The 24,981-nt window shown below is 46.4% G+C and overlaps 1 protein-coding gene across 2 annotated transcripts in view; it reads left to right on the forward strand.

The window, feature by feature from the left end:
• The first annotated feature begins 17,362 nt into the window (after window positions 1-17,362).
• The window catches only part of NME1 (NME/NM23 nucleoside diphosphate kinase 1), a 10,641-nt gene continuing 3,022 nt past the window's right edge, over window positions 17,363-24,981 (forward strand). The window contains exons 1-2 of one of the 2 annotated variants that reach the window (XR_004269591.1): window positions 17,363-17,547; window positions 20,327-20,456. Coding sequence is in view for 1 of the 2 variants with exons in the window: in XM_032280070.1 (XP_032135961.1) it covers window positions 20,331-20,456 (126 nt within the window). In the remaining variant the exon portion in view is untranslated. The remainder of the gene's footprint in view (window positions 17,548-20,326; window positions 20,457-24,981) is intronic. The other variant, XM_032280070.1, reaches the window with a different exon arrangement.

The raw sequence follows: 24,981 nt of genomic DNA on the forward strand, positions 1-24,981 counted from the left end.
AGGCCGAGGCGGGCGGATCACGAGGTCAAGAGATCGAGACCATCCTGGACAACATGGTGAAACCCCATCTCGGTGAAACCCCGTCTCTACTAAAACTACAAAAAATTAGCTGGGCATGGTGGTGCATGCCTGTAATCCCAGCTACTCAGGAGGCTGAGGCAGAAGAATTGCCTGAACCCAGGAGGCGGAGGTTGTGGTGAGCTGAGATAGCGCCATTGCACTCCAGCCTGGGTAACAAGAGCGAAACTCCGTCTCAAAAACAAAAGAAAAACTACCGTAAAACAAAATAAAACCCTAGAATGAGTCCTGTCCCAGTAAGACTTTACTACCTTAGGCGAATGCCAGGAACTTGTCCTCGAGTTCCCCCATCACCAGGGGGATGACCAACTGTTCCAAAGAAACCATGGTATCAAATCACTTTGCAAACTGCAAAGTTCAGCTACCCATGTTGCCACCATCAGCCATTATTCCTCAAAAACATAAAAAACTCAGGTCTGGCCTGGCGAGGTGGCTCATGCCTGTAATCCCAGTACTTTGGGAGGCTAAGAAGGCCAGATCACCTGAGGTCAGGAGTTCAAGACCAGCCTGACCAACATGGAGAAACCCCATCTCTATTAAAAATATATAATTAGGCTGGACGTGGTGGCTCATGCCTGTAATCTCAGCACTTTGAGAGGCCAAGGCGGGTGGATCACAAGGTCAAGAGATCGAGACCATCTTGGCCAACATAGTGAAACCCCATCTCAACTAAAAATACAAAAAAATTAGCTTGGCATGGTGGTGCATGCCTGCAGTCTCAGCTACTAGAGAAGCTGAGGCAGGAGAATTGCTTGAAGCTGGAAAACAGAAGTTGCAGTGAGCCAGGATCGCACCACTACACTCGCCTGCAGCTTGGCAATAGAGCAAGACTCTGTTTCAAAAAAAAAAAAAAATATATATATATATATATATATGCATAAAATTTGCCCGGTGTGGTGGCATACACCTATAATCCCAGCTACTCAGGAGGCTGAGGCGGGAGAATCTCTTGAACCTGGGAGGTGGAGCTTGCAGTGAGCCAAGATCGTGCCACTGCACTCCAGCCTGTGCAATGGAGCGAAACTCTGTCTTAACAAACAAAAAAACAAAAACAAAACCCAGGTCTAAGGACAAGTCCAACCCACAAGCAGAGAACAGGATATGAACAAGCTGGGACACAATAACATGCTGTGGAATATGTGTTCTATTTAAGGTCCACAGCTTATCTGAAATAAAACAGAAAAAAGGAGCTGGTTGGGAACAAGGGGTGGTGTCTGGTCAGAAGGGAAATAATCCATAGATTCCCTGTGACCTTTGTCACTTTTTTCCTCCACATATTCATGTATGAAAATGACTCAGCCCTAACACCCGTGGTTTATTTTTAGTAGAGGCAGCAGAGCCAGTTGAAAACCTAAGCATGGTAACTCTTGCCCATCAACAGTTTCACACATCAGAAGCAGGGAACAAACATTTATTCATTTCAACTGATATGTGTGACTCAGGGGCACCAGAAATTCTGCCCCTTTCAAGATATATATTTGCTCTTTCTTTCTGCCACTGTATTGGAACCTCCCAATGGAAGAATAGCTCTTTTGGTCATGAAATTTCTTTTTTTTTTTTTTTGAGACGGAGTCTCACTCTGTTGCCAGGCTGGAGTGCAATGGTATAATCTTGGCTCACTGCAACCTCTGCCTCCCAGGTTCAAGTGATTCTCCTGCCTCAGCCTCCCAAGTAGCTGGGAGTATAGGCACATGCCACCACGCCCAGCTAATTTTTGTATTTTTAGTAGAGACAGGGTTTCACCATGTTGGCCTGGATGGTCTTGATTTCTTGACCTCGTGATCCACCTGCTTCGGCCTCCCAAAGTGCTGGGATTACAGGTATGAGCCACTGTGCCCAGCTTTGGACATGAAATTTCAGTAATAGGAGGCTCTTAGCCAGCAGTGAGTGGAGTCCAATTCACTCATTTTACAATTGAGGAATCATCCACAGTCACATACAAGCTTGTGGCTATGTTGGACTCTCAGCCCAGTGCCTCATTGTACCTCCATTGTTCCACATTCCTAAGTAAAAAGCTAAATAGTATCATGTTTGACATGAGACCATAGTTCCAGAAGAGGACATATCCAGGGCTGATGTCCCATTACAATGTAAGTTAAAGGTTGAATATGAGGAGATAACATTCTGTTGTTCACTATCAAATTAGTAGACATCAAGACCCAGAGGGATATACTCTTTTTCTTTCTTGTTGTCCAAGATGGAGATGGAGTTTCATTGTTGTTGTCCAGGCTGGAGTGCAATGGTGTGATCTTTGCTCACTACAATCTCTGCCTCCCAGATTCAAATGAGTCTCCTGCTGCAGCCTCTTGAGTAGCTGGGATTACAGACGCATGCCACTGCGCCCAACTAATTTTGTAATTTTAGTAGAGACGGGGTTTTGCCATGTTGGTCAGGCTGGTCTCGAATTCCTGATCCCATGTGATCCGTCTGCCTCAGCCTCCCAAAGCTGGATTACAGGCATGAACCACCACACCGAGCCTCTTTTTTTTTTTTTTTGAGATGGAGTCTTGCTCTGTCACCCAAGCTGGAGTGCAGTGGCACGATCTCGGCTCACTGCAACTTCCGACTGTGTTCAAGTGATTTTCCTGCCTCAGCCTCCCAAGGAGCTGGGACTACAGGTGTGTGCCACCACACCCAGCTAATTGTATTTTTAGTAGAGATGGGGTTTCACCATGTTGGCCAGGCTGGTCTTGAAGTCCTGACCTCAGGTGATCCGCCTGCCTCTGCCTCCCAAAGTGCTGGGATGACAGGCATGAGCCACCGCGCCCGGCCCAGAGCTCACATTCTTAACCACCATACTGTGTACTATAGACTATGATGTCCTCAGCAATCAGAGACTTTCCTGGCTGTTCTCATGATAGTGGATAAGTCTCCTGAGTTCTAATGGTTTTAAAAACGGAGTTTTGAAAGGCTGAGCGCAGTGGCTTGCTCACGCCTGTAATCCAGGACTTTGGGAGGCCAAGTCAGGTGGATCACAAGGTCAGGAGTTTGAGACCGGCCTGGCTAACACAGTGAAACCCTGTCTCTACTAAAAATACACAAATTAGCTGGACGCGGTGGCAGGCACCTGTAATTCCAGCTACTCGGGAGGCTGAGGCAAGAGAATCGCTTGAAGCTGGGAGGCAGAGGTTGCAGTGAGCCGAGATTGCACCATTGCACTCCAGCCTGGGCAACAAGAGCGAAACTCCACCTCAAAAAAAAAATTTTTTTTTCAAAAGTTCCAATTATAGAAAATTCAGGGGTCTTTTCAGACCCCTATTAACTAGGTAACTGCTGATAAATGACAAGATTCAAAGCTAGGCATGGGGAAGAGGGAGAAAATATTTGAACTGTAAGACATATAAGTGAAAGAGCTGCAGCAGTCATCTGGCAGGAGGTTAAAATACTCCAAGCAACAAGAATTGGATTAAGCTATAATTAGTGGATTTAGAGGTAGAAGGTTAAAGTCCAAAGTACAAGTGTATGAGCCAGATCACACCACTGCACTCCAGCCTGGACAACAGAGTGAGACTCTGTCTCCAAAATAAAACAAAAACAAAAATTAGCCAGGCATGGTGGTGCCCACCTGTAATTCCAGCTACTAGGGAGGCTGAGGCAGGAGAATCCCTTGAACCTAGGAGGCGGAGGTTGCAGTGAGCTAAGATTGCACCACTGCACTCCAGCCTGGATGACAAAGTGAGACTCTGTCTTAAAAAAAAAACAAAAATAGTCCAGGCGCAATGGCTTATGCCTGTAATCCCAGCACTTGGGGAGGCTGAGGCAGGTGGATCAACTGAAGTCAGGAGTTCAAGACCAGCCTGGTTAACATAGCAAAACCCTGTCTCTACTAAAAATACAAAAATTAGCTGGACATGGTGGCACATGCCTGTAATCCCAGCTACTGGGGGAGGCTGAGGCAGAGGATCACTTGAACCTGGGAGGTGGAGGTTGCAACAAGCCGAGATCATGCCTCTGCACTCCAGACTGGGCGACACAGTGAGACTCTGTCTCAAAAAATTAAAAAAAAAAAATACAGATTGCAGTGTCTGATATATTTGTTTGTTTTGAGACAGAGTATTTCTCTGTTGGCCCAGCTGGAGTGCAGTGGCACGGTCTCCACCCACTGCAACCTTCACCTCCCAGCTTCAAGTGATTCTTGTGCCTCAGCCTCCAGAGTAGCTGGATTACAGGTGTGCACCATCATGCCCAGCAATTTTTGTGTTTTTAGTAGAGACAGGGTTTCTCTGGCCCAAAGGTAGCGAGTTATCTCAATTGATTGTTCACAGTGAGTTACAGATCGAACTCCTTGTTCTACTCTTCCCCACTTCTCACTACTGCACTTGACTAGTCTTAAAAAACAAAAAAAAAAAGGTTGGGCGTGGTGGCTTACACCTGTAATTCAAGCATTTTGGAGGCCAAGGCAGGTGGATCACCTGAGGTTGGGAGTTCAAGACCAGCCTGACCAACACGGTGAAACCCCATCTTTAAAAAAAAAAAGAAAAAAGAGGCCGGGCGCAGTGGCTCACGCCTGTAATCCCAGCACTTTGGGAGGCCGAGGCGGGCAGATCACGAGGTCAAGAGATCGAGACCATCCTGGCCAACATGGTGAAAACCTGTCTCTACTAAAAAAATACAAAAATTAGCTGGGCATGGTGGCGCGTGCCTGTAGTCCCAGCTACTTGGGAAGCTGAGGCAGGAGAATTGCTTGAATCCGGGAGGCAGAGGTTGCAGTGAGCCAAGATCGCGCCACTGTGCTGCAGCCTGGCACCTGGCAAGAGAGCGAGACTCTGTCTCAAAAAAAAAAAAAAAGAAAAGAAATAGGGTTTCATCATGTTGGTCAGACTGGTCTCTAACTCCTGACCTCAGATGATCCACCTGCCTTGGCCTCCCAAAGTGCTGGGATTACAGGCATGAGCCACTGCACCTGGCCAGTGTGTGATATATTAATGAGAAAAAGGCAACAACATCTCTGGCTCACATCTTGCCAAGTGTTTCCACATAATCCTTTAGCTTTAGGCAGAGCCATTTGACTAGTTTTGGTCAATGGGCTGGAAGGAGAAGTGATTAGCTATCACCTCCAAGCCAAACCAACCATTCAGTAGGTACTATGTGATTCTCCAGCTCTCTTTGCTTCGCTGTGGTACACTTAAGTCCTTGTACTGAGATAGCAGAGCCACATGTTGGAGAGGCTCTTAGAGTCACTGCAGGGGTCAGCTAACTGAAGAGATACTGGCTCTTGATTTTAGGTGAGTGAGTAAGTTTGGCTCTGTTAAACCACTGAGACTTGGGATGTCTCAATGTAGCATAACCTAGTTTATCCTGATAAAGGCAAAGAGGCACTTCAGTAGTATTATAGTCAGGCTTGCAGTGTTCTACACCTGTAATCCCAACATTTTCAGAGGCTTAGGTGGGTGGATTGCTTGAGGCCAGGAGTTCAAGACCAGCATGGGCAACTCTAAGCTAAACATAGAAAAAATTAGCCAGGCATGGTGATGAATGGCTGTAATCTCAGCTACTTGGGAGGCTGAGGCAGGAGAATTGCTTGAGCCCAGGAGGCAGAGGATGAAGTAAGCTGAGATTGCGGCACCACGCTCCAGTCTGGATGATAGACCAAACTTCGTCTGAAAAAAAGATAGTATTCTAGAAATTATAGATTGCATGACATTCAACTCCAAACTAGAGAGGCTGAAGGGATGAAGAAGGCTGGAGCCAGTCAAGAATCATTGGTAAAGACAAAATATATCAGGCCTATGTCAAAGACTCCTAATAGGGGTCTAGGGTCAAACCACATCAAAGCAAGAAGATTAATGCTAAATCACTACGCAGAATGTTGAGCCTCTTCATCTACATAATCCTTTCCCCCAGAGAGGTTTAGCCTAAGAGACTATACCAGGGTCAAAGTAAATGGAGAGGCTTTTACAGGCAAAGAGCCCATGGTTTTGCTAAAGGCCTTATTGTACCTAATCTCAGAACGTGGAAACAAGAAGAAGGTTATAGGAGAACATAGAAATAAACGGGGAGATGGTCGAAGCGCTTAAGGAAAAAAGGTCAATGGTATTAGAATCGTTGTTCACAAGTAAAAGCAGAAAACGCAAGGCTTTCAAAGCAAGGCAATATAGTTCAGTAGAAGGAAAAAAAGATGACTGATGTAATTTGCTTTGGATTGTGACCCCTAAGATCTCATTATGCCAGGAAAGTCTCTGATTGCTAAGGACATCATAGCCTATGGTACACAGTATGGTGGTTAAGAATGTGAGCTCTGGGCCGGGCGCGGTGGCTCATGCCTGTCATCCCAGCACTTTCGGAGGCCGAGGTGGGCGGATCACCTGAGGTCAAGAGTTTGAGACCAGCCTGGCCAACATGGTGAAAACCTGTCTCTACTAAAAATTCAAAAATTAGCTGGGCATGGTGGCAGGTACCTGTAATCACAGCTACTCAGGAGGCTGAGGCAGGAGAATTGCTTGAACCTGGGAGGCAGAAGTTGCAGTGAGCTGAGATCGTGTCACTGTACTCTAGCTGGGGCAATAAGAGCAAAATTTTGTCTCCAGAAAAAAAAAAAAAAAAAAAAAAAAGGAATGTGAGCTCTGGCCGGGCATGGTGGCTTATGCCTATAATCCCATCATGCTGGGAGGCTGAGGCAGGAGGATTGCTTTAGTCCAGGAGTTTGAAACCAGCCTGGGCAACATAGTGAGACCCCATCTCTACAAAAAAACAAAACAAAACAAAGACATTACCTGGGTATTGGGGCACACACCTGTGGTCCCAGGTACTCCAGTGGCTGAGGTAGGGAGGATCCTTTGATCCCAGGGGCTCAAGAAGCTGCAGTGAGCCAAAATGGTCCCACTGCCCTCTAGCCTGGGTGACAGACTGAGATCCTATCTCTGGAGCAAGAGTAAGATGGATAGACGGATTCATAGCCAGGCTCTGCCACTTACTAGTTTTGTGGCCTTGGGCAGGTTATTTAACCTTCCTGTGCCTCCGTTTTCTCATCTGTAAAATAAAAATAAGAGTGTCTGCCTCAGCCGGGTGCAGTGGCTCACGCCTGTAATCCCAGCACTTTGGGAGGCCAAGGCGGCCAGATCACCTGAGGTCGGGAGTTTGAGACCAGCCTGACCAACATGGAGAAATCCTGTCTCTACTAAAAATAAAAAATTACCCAGGCGTGGTGTCACATGCCTGTAACCCCAGCTACTTAGGAGGCTGAGGCAGGAGAATTGCTTGAACCTGGGAGGTGGAGGTTGCTGTGAGCTGAGATTGCACCATTGCACTCCAGCCTGGGCGACAAGAGTGAAACTCCACCTCAAAGAAAAAAAAAAAAGTACAGTGCCTGCCTCATATTGTTGTAGCACTAGACGATGTGTGAGTCCCTTATGACTACCTTCCCTAATCAGCAAATAATGCACATTTCCCAAAAAACTCTCCTCCTCCCTCCCTCAGGAATCAGGTTCTCAGAAGCATCAAGGAGGTAGTTTGCCTATGCATATTCTAGAGCCAGAAGCAGACAGATGACCCATGTGTGGGTTTTGTAGAGCATAGGCAATTACCCTCACCAAATGATCCTGCTGTTTGATGTGTTGGTTGACTCTGGAGTCAAAGGTGGAAGGGCTCATACTTTATTCTTGATTATGAGCAGTGAAGATTCCCCGGGGGCTCATTCTCAATTGCTGTTATGAATGTTCTCTCTTTGCTCTGCATCCCAAGATATTTGTCTCTTCTCACACACAGGCATAATGCATTAGTTGTCCTGATTCCTTAAATCATTAATAACAGGCAGTCATGTCCTGAATCAATTCCATTCTTTGTACAGTATTAGAGCTAGCTGTCTTGTTGGTCTCAAGTTGCATTTAAAAACAATTATGTTGGCCGGGCATGGTGGCTCACACTTGTAATCCTAGCACTTTGGCAGGCTGAGGCAGGAGGATCCCTTGAGCCCAGGAGTTCGACACCAGCCTGAGCAACAGGGAGACCTTGTCTCTATATAATAATAATTAAAAAAATAAAAACCAATTATTTCATTTCTTTGTCTCTCGTTATGATTTATTTGCACTCTGTTGCATGGCAGTGAGACCCAGAAATAAAACCTTGTGGATCATGATGCACATGGTTAAGGGTTCTGGCACTGTGCAGACTAGGGGTGCACGCCTGTAATCCCAGCACTTTGGGAGGCCAAGGCGAGTGGATCACTTGAGGTCAGGAGTTTGAGACCAGCCTGGCCAACATGGAGAAATCCCGTCTTTACTAAAAATACAAAAATTGGCCAGGTGTCTCACGCCTATAATCCTAGCACTTTGGGAGGCCGAGGCGGGTGGATCACGAGGTCAAGAGATTGAGACCATCCTGGTCAACATGGTGAAACCCTGTCTCTACTAAAAATACAAAAATTAGCTGGGCATGGTGGCACGCGCCTGTAGTCCCAGCTACTTGGGAGGCTGAGGCAAGAGAATTGCTTGAACCCAGGAGGCGGAGGCTGTGGTGAGCCAAGATCGTGCCACTGCACTCCAGCCTGGGTAACAAGAGCGAAACTCAGTCTCAAAACAAAACAAAAAAAAAATTTAGCCCGGCATGGTGGCAGGTGCCTGTAATCCCAGCTACCCAGAAGGCTGAGGCAGAAGAATCGTTTCTACCTGGGAGGCAGAGGTTGCATTGAGCCGAGATCACACCACTGTACTCTAGCCTGGGTGAAACAGTGAGACTCTGTTACACACCACACACACACACACACACACACACACACACACACACACCAGCCTGGCTTGGTAGTGTGTACCTGTAGTCCCAGCTACTAGACAGTCTGAGGTGGGAGGATCATTTGAGTCTGGGAGGCCAAGGCTGTAGCCAGCCAAGATTGCATCACTGCACTCCAGCTTCTGCAACAGAGAGAGAGAGAGAGACACTGTCTCAAACAAAAGGAAACAAAATAAACACCCCCCCACACACAAAAAAAACACCACGTTTTCCCTGGTTTCTACCTCTTCGAGCTGTCTCCACTTGGGCACATTACTCTGTCTCCATGAGCCTGCTTCCTCACATTAAAAAATGAGGATTGGGCGGGGCACAGTGGCTCATGCCTATAATCCCAGCACTTTGGGAGGCTGAGGTGGGCGAATCACAAGGTCAGGAGTTCGAGACCAGCCTGGCTAATATGGTGAACCCTCATCTCTACTAAAAATACAAAAATTAGCTGGGTGTGGTGGCACGCGTCTGTAGTCCTAACTACTCGGGAGGCTGAGGCAGGAGAATCGCTTGAACCCCGGAAATGGAGGCTGCAGTGAACAGAGATTGGGCCACTGCACTCCAGCCCAGGTGACAGAGCAAAGCTCCACCTCAAAAAAAAAAAAAAAAAAAAAAGAAAAAAATGAGGATAACGGTTATGTTTACTTATAGAGTAGTTGTGCAGCTTAAACAAATTAATTCAAGCAAGGTACTTTGTGCCTAGCACCAAGCAATCTTTCAGTCACTGTTGGCTATTATTAATTTTTGTGTAACATATGAATGGTTATTATCACCTTTTTAAAATACTTTTTAGACATATAGATCACCTTTATGCAGAAAATTCCCACTTCCCTCCTCAGGGATAACATCTCTTGTGAACCCCAGGTAAATGTCTTCAATTGATTACTGCACACTTTCTTTCTGTATCACCCTCTATCATTCACATTAATCAAATTCAGTCTTCTGGCTGCCTCCTTTGGTCTTCCCTATTTCTGCTAAATACTTTTATTGTTTATAGCTTTTTAGATGGAGTTTTGTCACCCAAAACCCAAACCAAAACCAAACAAACAAAACAGCTGACATTTATGATTTACTATGTGCCAGACCCCGTGTTAAATCTGTATTGGATTACTTATATGTAATTCTCACAACAATTTCATGATATAGGAAGGGCCTATTATTACCTTCATTTAGCTACTCTAGAAACTGATGCTTACATATGGTTAAATGACTTGTTGAAGGTCATGTAACTGTGAATAATAAGTGACTCAGCCAAGAGTTACACTCACATGTTTTGAAAACAGACCCAAGCTCTTGGCCAGGCACAGTGGCTCACACCTGTAATCTCAGCACTTTGAGAGGTCAAGGTTGGCGGATGATGAAGTCAAGAGTTCAAGACCAGCCTGGCCAATATGGTGATCCCTCTTCTCTACTAAAAACACAAAAATTAGCCGGGTGTGGTGGCGCATGCCTGTAGTCCCAGCTATTTAGGAGGCTGAGGCAGAAAAATTGCTTGAACCTGGGAGGCAGAGTTTGCAGTGAGCCAAGATTGTGCCACTGAACTTCAGTCTGGGCAATGGAGCGAGACTCCATCTCAGAAAGAAAAAAAACAAAAAACAAAAACAGACCCATGCTCTTAAGCACTATCATGGTTATGACGTAGTTTCTGTCTGTTTGTTGTTGTTGTTGTGGTGGTGGTGGTGGTGGTTTTTAGTCAGAGTCGGGCTCTGTTGCCCAGGCTGGAGCGCAGTGGCTCCATCTTGGCTCACTGCAACTTCTACCTCCCAGGTTCAAGCAATTCTCATGCCTCAGCCTCACCAGTAGCTGGGATTACAGGTGCCCACACCACCCCCAGCTAATTTTTGTAATTTTAGTAGAGACGGGGTTTCACCATGTTGGTCAGGCAGATCTCAAACTCCTGACCTCAAGTGATCTTCCCGCCTTGGCTTCCCAAGTGCTGAGATTACAGGCGTTAGCCACTGTGACCGGCCCTAATTATTGTTTGTGTTAACAACTTCCCACTGGGTCTCTTTGCTTCCAGCCTCTCCCTGTCCAACTTGTCCTCCAGACTGTAGCTAGGTTCTCCATGGTCTAAAACATAGCTCTCCCCATATACCACTGTAATCTTTTTTCTTTTTTTTTTCCACTAAATTATGTGTGTGAGTGCGTGTGTTTTGTAGACATGGGGTTTAACCATGTTTCCCAGGCTGGTCTGGAACTCCAGGGCTCAGGCAATCCACCTGCCTCAGCCTCCCAAAGTGATGGGGTTATAGGTATGAGTCACTGTGCCCGGCCCCAGTGTAATCTTAAATAAATGGGTCATCTCTTTTAGTCTGTTTCTCTGTAAAGTGAGCTAATTTTTGTATTTTTGGTAGAGACGGGATTTCCCCATGTTGGGCCAGTTGATCTTGAGCTCCTGACCTCGTGCTCTGCCCGCCTTGGCCTCCCAAAGTGCTGGGATTACAGGCGTGAGCCACTTCGCCCAGCCTTCAACAGTTTTATTGAGACCTAGAATGTTAAGATGTTTCTCATGTCACTGTCCTATTTAATGGCTTCCCATTAACCACAGTTTAAGGTCTAAACTTCTTTTTTTTTTTGAGACGGAGTCTCTATCGCCCAAGCTGGAGTGCAGCAGTGCAATCTCGGCTCACTGTAACCTCTGCCTCCCGGGTTTAAGCAATTCTCTGCCTCAGCCTCCCGAGTAGCTGGGATTGCAGGCATGTGCCACTACCTCCAGCTAATTTTTTGTATTTTTAGTAGAGATGTGCCACTACCTCCAGCTAATTTTTTGTATTTTTAGTAGAGATGGGGGGGGGTCTCACCATCTTGGCCAGGCTGGTCTTGAACTCCTGACCCCGTGATCCACCTGCTTCGGCCTTCCAAATGCTGGGATTACAGTTGTGAGTCACCACTCCTGGCAGGTATAAATTTCTTAGACTAGCATTCAAGGGTTGTCACTCTGGTGTTTTGCCCCTTCTGATGCATAGGATTCTGATTCCCTTGTGTGATCCCTTTATGAACACAGCCATGCTTTTCCCCATCTCTTTTATTTTAACGTTTCTGAGACGGGTCTTACTCTGTCACTCAGGCTGGAGTGCAGTGGCTTGATTATGGGTCACTGCACACTTGAAATCCTGGGCTCAATTAATCCTCTCGCTTCAGCCTCTTCTGAGTAGCTTGGCCTACAGACATGTGCCACCATGCTCAGCTAATTGAAAACATTTTTTTTTTTTTTTTTTGAGACGGGGTTTCACTCATGTTACCCAGGCTGGAGTGCAATGGCACAATCTCGGCTCACCGCAACCTCCGCCTCCTGGGTTCAGGCAATTCTCCTGCCTCAGCCTCCTGAGTAGCTGGGATTACAGGCACACGCCACCATGCCCAGCTAATTTTTTGTATTTTTAGTAGAGACAGGGTTTCACCACGTTGACCAGGATGGTCTCGATCTCTTGACCTCGTGATCCACCCGCCTCGGCCTCCCAAAGTGCTGGGATTACAGGCTTGAGCCACCGCGCCCGGCCTTTTTTTCTCTTTTTGGAGCGACAGTATTGTTACCGGAAAGGGGTCCTGATCCAGATCCCAAGAGAGGGTTCTTGGATCTCATGCAAGAAAGAATTAGAGGCAGAAAAAAATAAAAAAATAAAAAAATAATTCCAGGCTAGCCCATAAAGTGGAAGCAAGTTTATTAAGAAAGTAAAGGAATAAAAGAATGGCTACTCTACAGGTAGCCAGAGGGCTATTGATTGGCTATTTTTATGGTTATTTCTTGATTATATGCTAAACAAGGGGTGGGTTGTTTGTGAGTTTTCTGGGAAAGGGATGAGCAATTTTCCCCCCTCCCCCAACTGAGCGCACCTCCCCTTTTTAGACCATATAGGGTAACTTTTGGTCATTTCCATGGAATCTGTAAACTGTCAAGGTGCTGGTGGGAGTGTCTTTTAGTGTGTGAATGCACTATAATTAGCATATAATGAGCAATGAGGGCGACCAGAGGTCACTTTTGTTGCCACCTTGGTTTTGGTGGGATTTGGCCAGTTTCTTTACCACTGTTTGATCACCAAGGTCTTTGTGATCTGTATCACCTGTGGATCTTCTTTTTTTTTTTTTTTTTGAGATGGAGTCTCACTCTGTCACCCAGGCTGGAGTGGCCCAATCTTGGCTTAATGCAACCTCTGCCTCCCAGGTTCAAGCAATTCTCCTGCCTCAGCCTCCTGAGTAGCTGGGGTTAATGGGCATGTGCCACCATGCCCATCTAATTATTTTTGCATTTGTAGTGGAAACAGGGTTTCACTGTGTTGGCCAGACTGGTCTCGATATCCTGACCTCAGGTAATCCACCCCCCTCCGCCTCCCAAAGTGCTGGGATTACTGGGATGAGCCACCATGCCCAGCCCTTGTGTCGATCTTCTATCTCATCCTTGACTAAGCCTCATTTTACCCAGCCTCTAATCAAGATGGAGTTGCTCTAGTTCGAAGGCCTCTGGCAGTGCCTCATTGTACTACGCAGGCTGGTCTTGCCTCCTGGCTTCAAGGGATCCTCTTGCCCAGCCTCCCAAAGTGCTGGGATTACAGGTGAGAGCCACCATAACTGGCCCTTTCCCCCATCTCTAATTCCTGGGAACCACTAAACTAGTCTATCCTCTATGTCTATACTTTCGTTATTAATATTTCACAAATGTTAAATAAATGCAAGAATACAATATGTAACTTTTTATGATGGGCCCTTCTTCAGTCAGCATAATTCCCTTGAAATCTATCCAAGGAATTATGTATATTGCATGTATTAATAGTTTGTTATTTTTTTCTATTGTTGAGTAGCATTCCACGGTATGGATGTAGCATAGTTTGTTTAACCATTCACATGATGAAAGACATTTGTGTTGTTTCCAGTTTTTGGTTATTAAAAATAAAGCTGCAAGGAACATATGTGCACAGGTTTTTGTGTGAACAGAGCCTAAGTTTTCTTTTCTGTTGCGTAAATGCTCAAGAGTGCAATGGCTGGGTCATATGGTAAGCACATGTTTAGTTTTATATGAAATTGTCAAACTTTTTCGGAGTGGCTGTACAATTTTACATTTCCTGCCAGTAATGTGGATCTAGTTTCTTTACCTCCTTAATAGCATTTGGTGTGTCACTACTTTTCATTTTAGCATTCTCATAGGCATGTAGTAATAGCTGATTTGGTTTTAATTTGAATTTCCCTGGTGGTTAATGATGTTGAACATCTTTTCATGTGCTTTCTTGCCTCTGTATATCCTGTTCAATGAAATGTCTATTCGTGTCTTTTGTCCATTTTCTAATCAGATTTTTTTTTGTTGAGACAGAGTTTCACTCATGTTACCCAGGCTGGAGTGCAATGGCGCGATCTCGGCTCACCGCAACCTCCGCCTCCTGAGTTCAGGCAATTCTCCTGCCTCAGCCTCCTGAGTAGCTGGGATTACAGGCGCGCGCCACCATGCTCAGCTAATTTTTTGTATTTTTAGTAGAGACAGGGTTTCACCATGTTGACCAGGATGGTCTCGATCTCTTGACCTCGTGATCCACCCGCCTCGGCCTCCCAAAGTGCTGGAATTACAGGCTTGAGCCACCGCGCCCGGCCTAATCGGATTTTTTTAACCTGTTGAGTATTCAGAGCTCTTCAAATATTCAAACTTTGAAACAAAGACAAGGCCTTTATCTGATATGTGGTTTGCAAATTTTTTCCTCCTCTCCAGCTTGTTTTTACATCTTCTTCAAAAGGTCTTTCACAGGGCAAATGTTTTAAATTTCTTTTCTGCCAGGCACGGTGGCTCATGCCTGTAATCCCAGCATTTTTCGAGGTCAAGGTGGACGGATCACCTGAGGTCAGGAGTTCAAGACCAGCCTCACCAAAATGGTGAAACCCTGTCTCTACTAAAAATACAAAAATTAGCAGGGTGTGGTGGCACACAGCTGTAGTCCCAGCTACTCGGGAGGCTGACACAGGAGAATTGCTTGAAACCGGGAGGCAAAGACTGCAGTAAGCCGAGATCACACCAAGGCACTCCAGCCTGGGCAATAGAGCAAGACTGTGTCTCAATCAATCAATAAAGGCTGGGGTGGCTCACCCCCATAAAGCCAGGGCACTCCAGCCTGGACGACAGACAAAGACTTCGTCTAAATAAATGAATAAATAAATGCCCACAGTGGCTCACACCTGTAATCCCAGCACTTTGGTAGGCCAAGGCGGATGGATCACTTGAGATCAGGAGTTCGATACCCGCCTGGCCAACATGGGGAAACCTCATCTGTACTACAAATACAAAAATTAGCCAGGTGTGGTGGCACACGCCTGTAGTCCCAGCTACTTGGGAGGCTGAAGCATGAGAGTGGCTTGAACTCATATGGCAGAGTTTGCAGTGAACAGAGATTGTGCCACTGTGCTCCAGCCTAGGTGACAGAGCAAAATTTGTTCTCAAAAAAAAAAAAAAAAAGAAATTTTATTTATTTATTAGAGGCCGAGTCTGGCTCTGTTGCCCAGGCTGGAGTGCCCTGGCACAATCTTGGCTCACTGCAACCTCTGCCTCTGGGGTTCGAGCGATTCTGGTGTGTCAGCCTCCCGAGTATCTGGGACTACAGGCGCACGCCACCACTCCGGTCTAATTTTTATATTTTGAGTAGTGACGGGGTTTCACCATGTTGCCCAGGCTGGTCTCGAATTCCTGAGCTCAAGTGATCCTCCCGCCTCCCTCCTGTCTCTGCCTCCCAGCGTGCTGGGATTAGGGGCATGAGCCACCTCACTAGGCCAAAAGTTTTAAATTTCAATAAGATTCAATTTATCAACCTTTTCCTTTTATAGATTGGGCTTTTGGTATTGTCTAAAAATTCTTTGCCTAGCCGTAGGTCCTGAGGATTTTTTTTTAAGTTTTTTTTTTCCCCATTAGTGGTTTATTTTACATTTAAATCTATGATTCGAGTTAATTTTGTATAAGATGTGAGTTTTAGGTTGAGGTTAATTTTTTCGGTCTATATTTGTTCAATTGCTCCAGCATCATTTGTTGAAAAGGCTCCTGATTCCATTTTTGTACCTTTCCCCTTAAGAGCAGTGAGAATTTTTTTTTTTTTTTTTTGAGAAGGAGTTTTGCTGTTGTTGCCCAGGCTGGAGTGCAATGGCACGATCTCGGCTCACCGCAACCTCTGCCTCCTGGGTTCAAGCAATTCTCCGGCCTCAGCCTCCCAAGTAGCTGGGACTACAGGCACGCACCATCATGCCCAGCTAATTTTTGTATTTTTACTAGAGGCGAGGTTTCACCTTGTTGACCAGGATGGTCTCGATCTCTTGACCTCGTGATCCACCCACCTCGGCCTCCCAAAGTGCTGGGATTACAGGCTTGAGCCACCGCGCCCGGCCTGAGAATTTTTTTTTTTTTTTTCCTGAAAACGTTTATCAGTGATGATGTCATGGCTTGTGCAAAATCTGTACTGGCATCTCACAACATAAGATTTGGCTCTGGCTGGGAGCGGTAGCTCAAGCCTGTAATCCCAGCACTTTGTGAGGCCAAGGCAGACGTATCAAGGGGTCACGAGATCGAGACCATCTTGGCTAACACTGTGAAACCCCATCTCTACTAAAAAATATAAAAATTAGCCAGGCGTGCGGGCCTGTAGTCCCAGCTACTCGCGAGGCTGAGGCAGGAGAATCGCTTGAACCCGGGAGGCAGAGGTTATAGTGAGTGGAGATTCTGCCATTGCACACCAGGCGGGGCGACAGAGCCAAACAATGTCTAAACAAATAAATAAGTAAGCAAGTAAGAAATCAACGGCCAGCCATGGCAGCTCACGCCTGTAATCCCAGCACTTTGGGAGGCCAAGGTGGGTGGATCACCAGGTCAAAAGTTCGAGACCAGCCTGGCCAACATGGTGAAACCCCATCTCTACTAAAAATACAGAATTAGCCGGGCATGATGGCAGGCCCCTGTAGTCACAGCTACTCGGGAGGCTGAGGCAGGAGAATCGCTTGAAACCGGGAGGCGGAGGCTGCACCGAGCCACTGCACTCCAGCCTAAGCGATAGAGCAAGACTCTGTCTCAGGAGAAAAGATTTGGCTCTATTCTAACCGTGTTTTCTACCACTCGATGCCCACCGTAATACCTGGCTCTCAGAGATTATCACTGGGCTTGCCCCCTCACTTCAGGCAGGTCTATTCTATTATCACTTCCTCAGAGATTTCTCTGGCCTTCTCTTCACAGCACTTACATGATATGATCTATTACATATTAATTTGCTTATTTGTTTCGTTTTCCTATACTCCCATCCCTCCCAGAAGCTACAAGAGAGCAACTGTTGTATCCCTAGGGCCTAGAATACTGCGTGCACATAGTAGGTACTCAATAAACAATATATTGCTTGACAGGCTAGAAGAGGTGAATAAACACAAAGCGGGAGCGAAAACTCTACTTCTAGGTCAGGCGCTTTTTGGACTTCATGCAACGTGTGAGCGCCACCTCTCGGGAAGTCAATTTGCTTTCGAACGAAGGAAGTGAGTCAGAGAACCCGGGGGTGGAGGGACGAAAGCACGCACTAACCGGAAGGGCCTGAAGAAGCTAGAGCCGGAAGTTAAACAGCGGAAAGTTGTTCCCTAGATTGACTGCCTACTCCCAAGAGGAAGCGTGGGCAGGCGGTGTTCGGCAAAATGGGCTCTCCGGCAGCGGATCTGTGCAGAACCGTTCCCTGCGTACAAGTGCTGCTAACCACGTGGGGCCCGGGCGCCTTTCGGGTGCTGGAGGCTGCAGCCAGAGTTCAAAGCCAAGCAGCTGGAGGGGTAAGAGGAGTTCGGGATCCTGAGAGGAAAGGGAAAGGAGTGGAGTCGCGGGAGAGGGGGAGGTGAGGCGGCTTAGTGAAGAGGAGAGTTCAGCTCTGAGAGGCGGTGAGGAGGATCTGATGGGAGGAGGGGCAGGGAGCGCCTGTGGACAGGTGCAGACCGGTCGGCGCAAGTCCCACGCCACGTGGACTCGCCATCATCGGTGGCCGCCTTTCTTGTCAGGCCGCAACGACAGGGCTGTGCCTTATTTGTCTCTGTGGAGTGCAGTGCCGGGCATGGAGTTGGCGCTCAGTAAGTGCTTGCTGAATGACACGCGTGTGTGTGTCATTCATTCAGCAGGCACTGAGTGCTTACTGTTGTGTCACTGGGATCGATGTGGAGGGACATTTTTAGGGGCTATTTCTGGTGCTTTAGTCCTATTTTCTTTTTTAAATTTTTTTTAATTTTATTGCTGCCGTGACTCGGATTTAGTCCTATTTTATCCTGCACAATCTATGTTTGCCCCGAGCCTCATCGGGGGATTCTCCACAGTCTTTGGGCTTTGTTTCTCTCTCTCTCTCTCTTTTTTTGGAAGTTGCAGGGCGATGCTCATTTAAGACATTTTCTTTGCTGTTACTGACTGCTAGTCCCTGTGGCTAGGTTCCATAGACCTACACAGGAGTAAACCAGCTTGGTGTGCAGGCCAGAGACCGGTGGGGAGGCAGACACACAAACAGAAAATTGGACTACAGTGCTAAGATGCTGTAAGAAGAGGTTAACTAAAGGACAGGAGGGTGGGGCCGAGGGGTGGTGCTGCTGTCTGCTTTAGGGATTGTCTTTCAAGTCGAGGGGCCTCCTGTCTCCTTCTGTGATACAGGATAGGTCATGAGCCCAGTCTTCTGTAAAATGAAGAGCTGAAATAGGTGCTCTCTAGGCTTCCTTTCAGTATGATGCCCCATATCAGATATTACTGTCTTTAGTTCTCCCAAACCCCACTGTTTATTGGCTACTCAAAATATTCCTTGTATAAGGTGTAGGATACAAGAATGGATTAATGGATTAGGAATTCTGGGTTTTGGCCTTCATTCTGATGCTCTAGTCCTGTTTCCTTATTTGTAAAATGAAGGGGGTTGTAACGATATATTCTCTAAAACCCTTAATGCTATGGCTGTGGCATTAAGTCAAAGTATTATTTCATACTACCTTGTATCAAGACATCACTTTCACATTAGTAAAATTTTTATCAATGTAGTTTTCCCCAAGCTGGATTCTTGAGAAAGATAGTGCCTTGCTTTTACATCCTGTATCTTAGTTCCACCACAGTGTTTGTTACACAGTAGATGCTTGAAAAAAGTTTATTGGGGCCGGGCGCGGTGGCTCAAGCCTGTAATCCCAGCACTTTGGGAGGCCGAGGCGGGTGGATCACGAGGTCAAGAGATCGAGACCATCCTGGTCAACACGGTGAAACCCCGTCTCTACTAAAAATACAAAAAATTAGCTGGGCATGGTGGCGCGTGCCTGTAATCCCAGCTACTCAGGAGGCTGAGGCAGGAGAATTGCCTGAACCCAGGAGGCGGAGGTTGCGGTGAGCCGAGATCGCGCCATTGCACTCCAGCCTGGGTAATAAGAGTGAAACTCCGTCCCAAAAAAAAAAAAAAAAAAAAGTTTATTGGCGGAGACTGTGGTTCATTCCTGTAACCCCAGCACTTTGGAAGGCCGAGGTGGGCAGATCATGAGGTTAAGAGATCAAGACCATCCTGGCCAACATGGTGACACCCTGTCTCTACTAAAAATACAAAAATTAGCTGGGCGTGGTGAGCATCTGAAGTCCCAGCTACTAGGGAGGTTGAGGCAGGAGAATTGCATAAACCCAGGAAGCGGAGGTTGCAGTGTCCCGAGATCTTGCCATTGCACTCCAGCCTGGTGACAGAGCGAGATTCTGTCTTAAAAAAAAACAAAAAGGAAGATCTTATTAAATCAAATGGGGGCCAGTGTGAGGCTCACACCTGTAGGCAGATCACTTGAGGTCAGGAGTTGAGACCACCCTGGCCAACATGGTGAAACCCTGTCTCTACTTCCAAAAAAAAAAAAAAAAAAAAAAAAAAAGGCCGGGCGCGGTGGCTCAAGCCTGTAATCCCAGCACTTTGGGAGGCCGAGGCGGGTGGATCACGAGGTCAAGAGATCGAGACCATCCTGGTCAACATGAGTGAAACTCCGTCTCAAAAAAAAAAAAAAAAAAAAAAAAGAAAAAAGATTAGCTGGATGTGGTGGCATGTGCCTATTGTCCCAGCTACTTGGGAGGTTGAGGTGGGAGAATTGCTTGAACCTGGGAAACAGAGGTTGCAGTGAGCCGAGATCACGCCACTGCACTCCATCCTGGGTGACAGAGCAAGACCCAATACCAAAAAAAAAAAATCAAATGGGGCTAGGTGTGGTGGCTCATGGCCGTAATCCCAGCACTTTGGTAGGCTGAGGTAGATGGATCACTTGAGGACAGGAGTTTGAAACCAGCCTGGGCAACATGGAGAAACCCCATCTCTTGAGAAAAAAACCAAAAGAAATAAAAATAAAATAAATCAAATGGGATAGATATTACAGTCCTTGCTTTTGGACCATTCCCCAGTTCAACATATTAGTTCATTGATGAGAGGACTAGGGAGGAATTGGGTTTTTATCAGAGGAAGACCTGGAGCTGACCCGACAGATTTAAAGCAGCTTTATGGGATAATCCGCTTGAGAAGGATGACAATGTAGGCAAGTGATTCCGTGCTGTTTCATTCCTCTACCTGCCTATCCCCAGGACCATGGCCAACTGTGAGCGTACCTTCATTGCGATCAAACCAGATGGGGTCCAGCGGGGTCTTGTGGGAGAGATTATCAAGCGTTTTGAGCAGAAGGGATTCCGCCTTGTTGGTCTGAAATTCATGCAAGTAAGTGGACTTCATTGTTCCCATTTTGATTCCTTTGTAGTATAGGAGAACACTGTGATGAACCTGCTTTTCCCCACCTTTCTTACTGAAACTTCTCCATGGTAGAGTGAACACAAATGTCTTGAGACTGAAAACTCCTTAGTGCCCTAGTGCTGGGCTACATCTTTGGAACAAAGCAAGTTATTTAGGATTTTCTGAAATAGTCTCTGTAATATGAGGTACATTGCTAAGGGAAAAGCAGTGCAGAGTTCCACATATGACTGTACCTCTGTAATTTCTGATTCAGAGCTGAGCATGTTTTTCTTGGTCTTGAGCTTCTTGAACAGGTAATTTTAGAGAGATTTTTTTCCCCTTTGAGACTTACCATCACCTTACCATCATCAGTTACTAGACACTAATGAATGCTTAGTGTCTAGCATATATTAGGTATCATAGGAGCTTGTGGAGGAAAACTATGGTTTTGCTTTTGGGGAGGTTCTTCTGAAATAGGAGAAAGCAGATGCACCTGCAAGCTACTTACAAAGCAGTCTTTTGATAAATGTAAAGGATAGATTGACCAAGAACCCTTCTTCAAACAAATTCCAGAGATTATAATTCAAATTCTTGGGTGGACAAGGTGCAGTGGCTCACGCCTCTAATCCCAGAACTTTGGGAAGCCAGGGCGGGCTGATCACTTGAGGTCAGGAGTTGCAGACCAGCCTGGCTAACATGGCAAAACCCTATCTCTACTAAAAATACAAAAATTAGGTGTCAGGGCAAGTGCCTGTAATCCCAGCTACTTGGGAGGCTGGCTGAGACGTGATAATTGTTTGAACCCAGGAAGGGGAGGCTGCAGTGAACTGAGATTGTACCACACTGCAGCCTGACAACAGAGGGAGACTGACTCCAAAAAAAAAAAAAAAGAAAAAAAAGAATTCCAGTTCTTAAAATCAAATAGGCAACAGTATGTTTTCCTCAAAGGGAATCAATTTTGGACCCTTCTAGTGCATTTTAAAATTTAGTTTGACTTGCAATTTACTTCCTATGTGATGTTTTAGGAAAACTGCTTTAGGGCCGGCTCATTGATTCAGGCCTGTAATCCCAGCAGTTTGGGAGCCTCCATCTTAGAAAAAGAAAAAAAAAAAAAAAACAGCTTTAATGTAAAAGAGGGTAGACTGATGTTCATGCTGAGAGGAGAAGGTGGTGTCCAAGGTTAAGGAGCTGGCATCTAATGAAGGTTTTCTTGCTGCATCACCCCATGGCAGAATGGAAGGGCAAGAGAGTGCAAGAGTGAGAGAGAGCTAGAGGGAGAGCAAGATGGGGGCTGACCCTGATTTGATTACAAACCCGCTCCTGAGATAAGACATTATTCATGAGGGTGAAGCCCTCATGGCCTAAATACCTGACAGTAGGCCCCACCTCCCAACATTGTTACATTGGGAATTAAATTTCCAACATGTGAACTTCGGGGGACACATTCAAAGCACAGCAGAAGGTAAAATGAAATGAATGTGTTGTTGATCAGGCATTCACCATCTGCTGGCACATGTATTTTCTGATTTAGTCTTCATGACAGCCTTGAGAAGTCCTTATTCCTGTTCTCATGGTTGTTAGTGGTGAGCAGCCTAAGGCTTGGAGAGCTTCAGTGATGTGCCTGATAGCGTACAGTCAGTGAAACCACTGGGATTTTAACTTGAGGCTCTCTGACCTTTGAGTGCAGACATTTTCTCCTTTACATTGAATTTCCTATCAAGGATATGTGGGTCTGGTGAAGAATGGACGGAAGGATAGCTTCCATGACTCAAAAGAGGCGTTTAAATCTGGTGTGGAGGTAGGAAGCAAGGGAGAACTTGAGCTTCCCAACCCCTGAGCCCTTAAAAAAGCCTGTAATCTGTTTTGCAGACTAAAGATAATTAGTTAGGGCCTGTGTGGTGGCTCACACCTGTAATCCCAGCATTTTGGGAGGCCAAGGCGGGCAGATCATTTGAGGTCAGGAGTTCAAGACCAGCCTGGCCAACATGGTGAAACCCCATCTCTACTAAAAATGCAAAGTTTAGCCAGGTGTGGTGGCACATGCCTGTAGTCCCAGGTACCACGGACGCTGAGGCAGGAGGATGGCTTGAACTCTGGAGGTGGAGGTTGACGTGAGCGGGTATCAAGTCACTGCACTCCAGGCTGGGCAGAAGAGCAAGACCCTGTCTCAAAAATAGATAATCAGTTATTGGTGTAGTGGTGCACACCTGTAGTCCTAGTTACTGAGAGTCTGAGATGAGAGGATTGCTTGAGCCTGGGAGTTTGAGGCTGCAGTGAGCTATGATCATGCCACTGCGCTCCAGCCTGGTGACAGAGAGACCCTGTCCCAAAACAAACAGCAACAATGAAAAGGTAATTGGAACCAGTTAATAGATTTAAAAGAGGACTCTGGTAAGGGAAAGTGACCTCAGTGTCGGTTAGGAGACTTCCACTGCAAAAGTCTTCCATTTGGATAGGAAAGGACACGGTGAGGATTGGATCCCTACCGTGGAATGATTATATGGCCATGTTGTTTTACTTTGGCAAGTGATGATCAACTGGGGATTGAATGATGGGGCTTCCCAGCAGCCAGTCTCCGCATTTGTGTGTGTCTCTAATGTGTGCGATACGCGTTATACACTGCGATACCACAGAGCTGGAAAAACCAAGGGACCCTGTTAAACTTTAACAAGCATATATGCAGTACAAGAGAGAACACAGCCAGGTTGAGTGGAAACTACAGATGGTTTGTTCTCTAGCTAACGTGATTTGTTCCCGCATATTAGCCTTGGAGTGTGAGAGGTTCTAATTCATTTTTCAGCAAAATTATTTATTACTAGATGTCATGCACTTTTGTGTGATTTGTAGATACCTTTGGGAATCACATGGTCATCACGCTGGGCTTTTATCCTCTGAATAAACGTGAAGTATCCCTGGGTAATGGCCTGGTTTAGTTTGCTGCTCATCAAATGCCAAGACTTTCTTCCTGGTGTCCTAACATTTTATTTGGGGTTTGCTCTGGGAATGGAATTTATCGTATTGTTAATTTTCCCATCTAAAATGAGATGCTTGAGGGCCAGGCATGGTGGCTCACACCTGTAAGCCCAGTGCTTTGGGAGGCCGAGGCTGGAGGATCACTTGAGTCCAAAGTTTGAGACCAGCCTAGGCAACATCGTGAGACCCTATCTCTACAAATAATTTTTTAAAATTAGCCAGGTATGGCCAGGGATGGTGGCTTATGCCCTTAATCCCAGCACTTTGGGAGGCTGAGGCAGGCAGATCACCTGAGGTCAGGAGTTTGAGACCAGCCTGGCCAACATGATGAAACCCCAGAACAACTGAAAATACAAAAATTGTTTGGGCATGGTGGTGGGTGCCTGTAATCCCAGCTACTCAGGAGGCTGAGGCAGGAGAATTGCTTGAACCTGGGAAGCGAAGGTTGCAGTGAGCAGAGATTGCACCACTGCACTCCGGCCTGGGCAACAGAGGGAGACTCCGTCTCAACAACAACAAAAAAGAAAATTAGCCAGGTCTGGTGGTGTGTTCCTACCTACTCAGGAGTCTGAGGATGACTTGAGCCGAGACATTTGAGGTTTTTTTTTTTTTTTTTTAACACAGAGTCTCTCTCTGTCACCCGGGCTGGAGTGCAGTGGCACAATCTCAGCTCACTGCGACCTCTGCCTTCCAGGTTCAAGCGATTCTCCTGCCTTAGTCTCTCGAGTAGTTGAGACTATAGGCGCGTGCTACCACATCTGGCTAATTTTTATATTTTTAGTAGAGACAGGCTTTCACTATGTTGGCCAGGCTGGTCTTGAACTCCTGACCTCTTGATCCGCCAGCCTGGGCCTCCTAAAGTACTGGGATTATAGGTGTGAGCAACAGCGCTCGGTCTTTTTTTTTTTTTTTTGGAGATGGAGTTTCAATCTTGTTGCCCAGGCTGGAGTGCAATGGCATGATCTTGGCTCACCACAACCTCTACCTCCTGAGTTCTGGGGTTTCTCCTGCCGCAGCATCCCAGGTAGCTGGGATTATAGGCATGTACCACCATACCTGGCTAATTTTGTATTTTTTTTTTATTTTTTTTTTTTGGGGAGGGGGTTTCACTCATGTTACCCAGGCTGGAGTGCAATGGCGCGATCTCGGCTCACCGCAACCTCCGCCTCCCGGGTTCAGGCAATTCTCCTGCCTCAGCCTCCTGAGTAGCTGGGATTACAGGCACGCACCACCATGCCCAGCTAATTTTTTGTATTTTTAGTAGAGACGGGGTTTCACCATGTTGACCAGGATGGTCTCGATCTCTTGACCTCGTGATCCACCCGCCTCGGCCTCCCACAGTGCTGGGATTACAGGCTTGAGCCACCGCGCCCGGCCAATTTTGTATTTTTAGTAGAGACAGGGTTTCTCCATGTTGGTCAGGCTGGTCTCGAACTCCTGACCTCTGGTGATCCTCCCGCCTCGACTTCTCAAAGTGCTGGGATTACAGGTGTGAGCCAACACCATGCCCGGCCTAGAGTTTGAGGGTTTTTTTTTTTTT

The sequence above is a fragment of the Sapajus apella genome, unplaced genomic scaffold (assembly GCF_009761245.1).
Source record: "Sapajus apella isolate SASKATOON/1434 unplaced genomic scaffold, GSC_monkey_1.0 scaffold12, whole genome shotgun sequence".
NCBI lineage: Eukaryota > Metazoa > Chordata > Mammalia > Primates > Cebidae > Sapajus > Sapajus apella.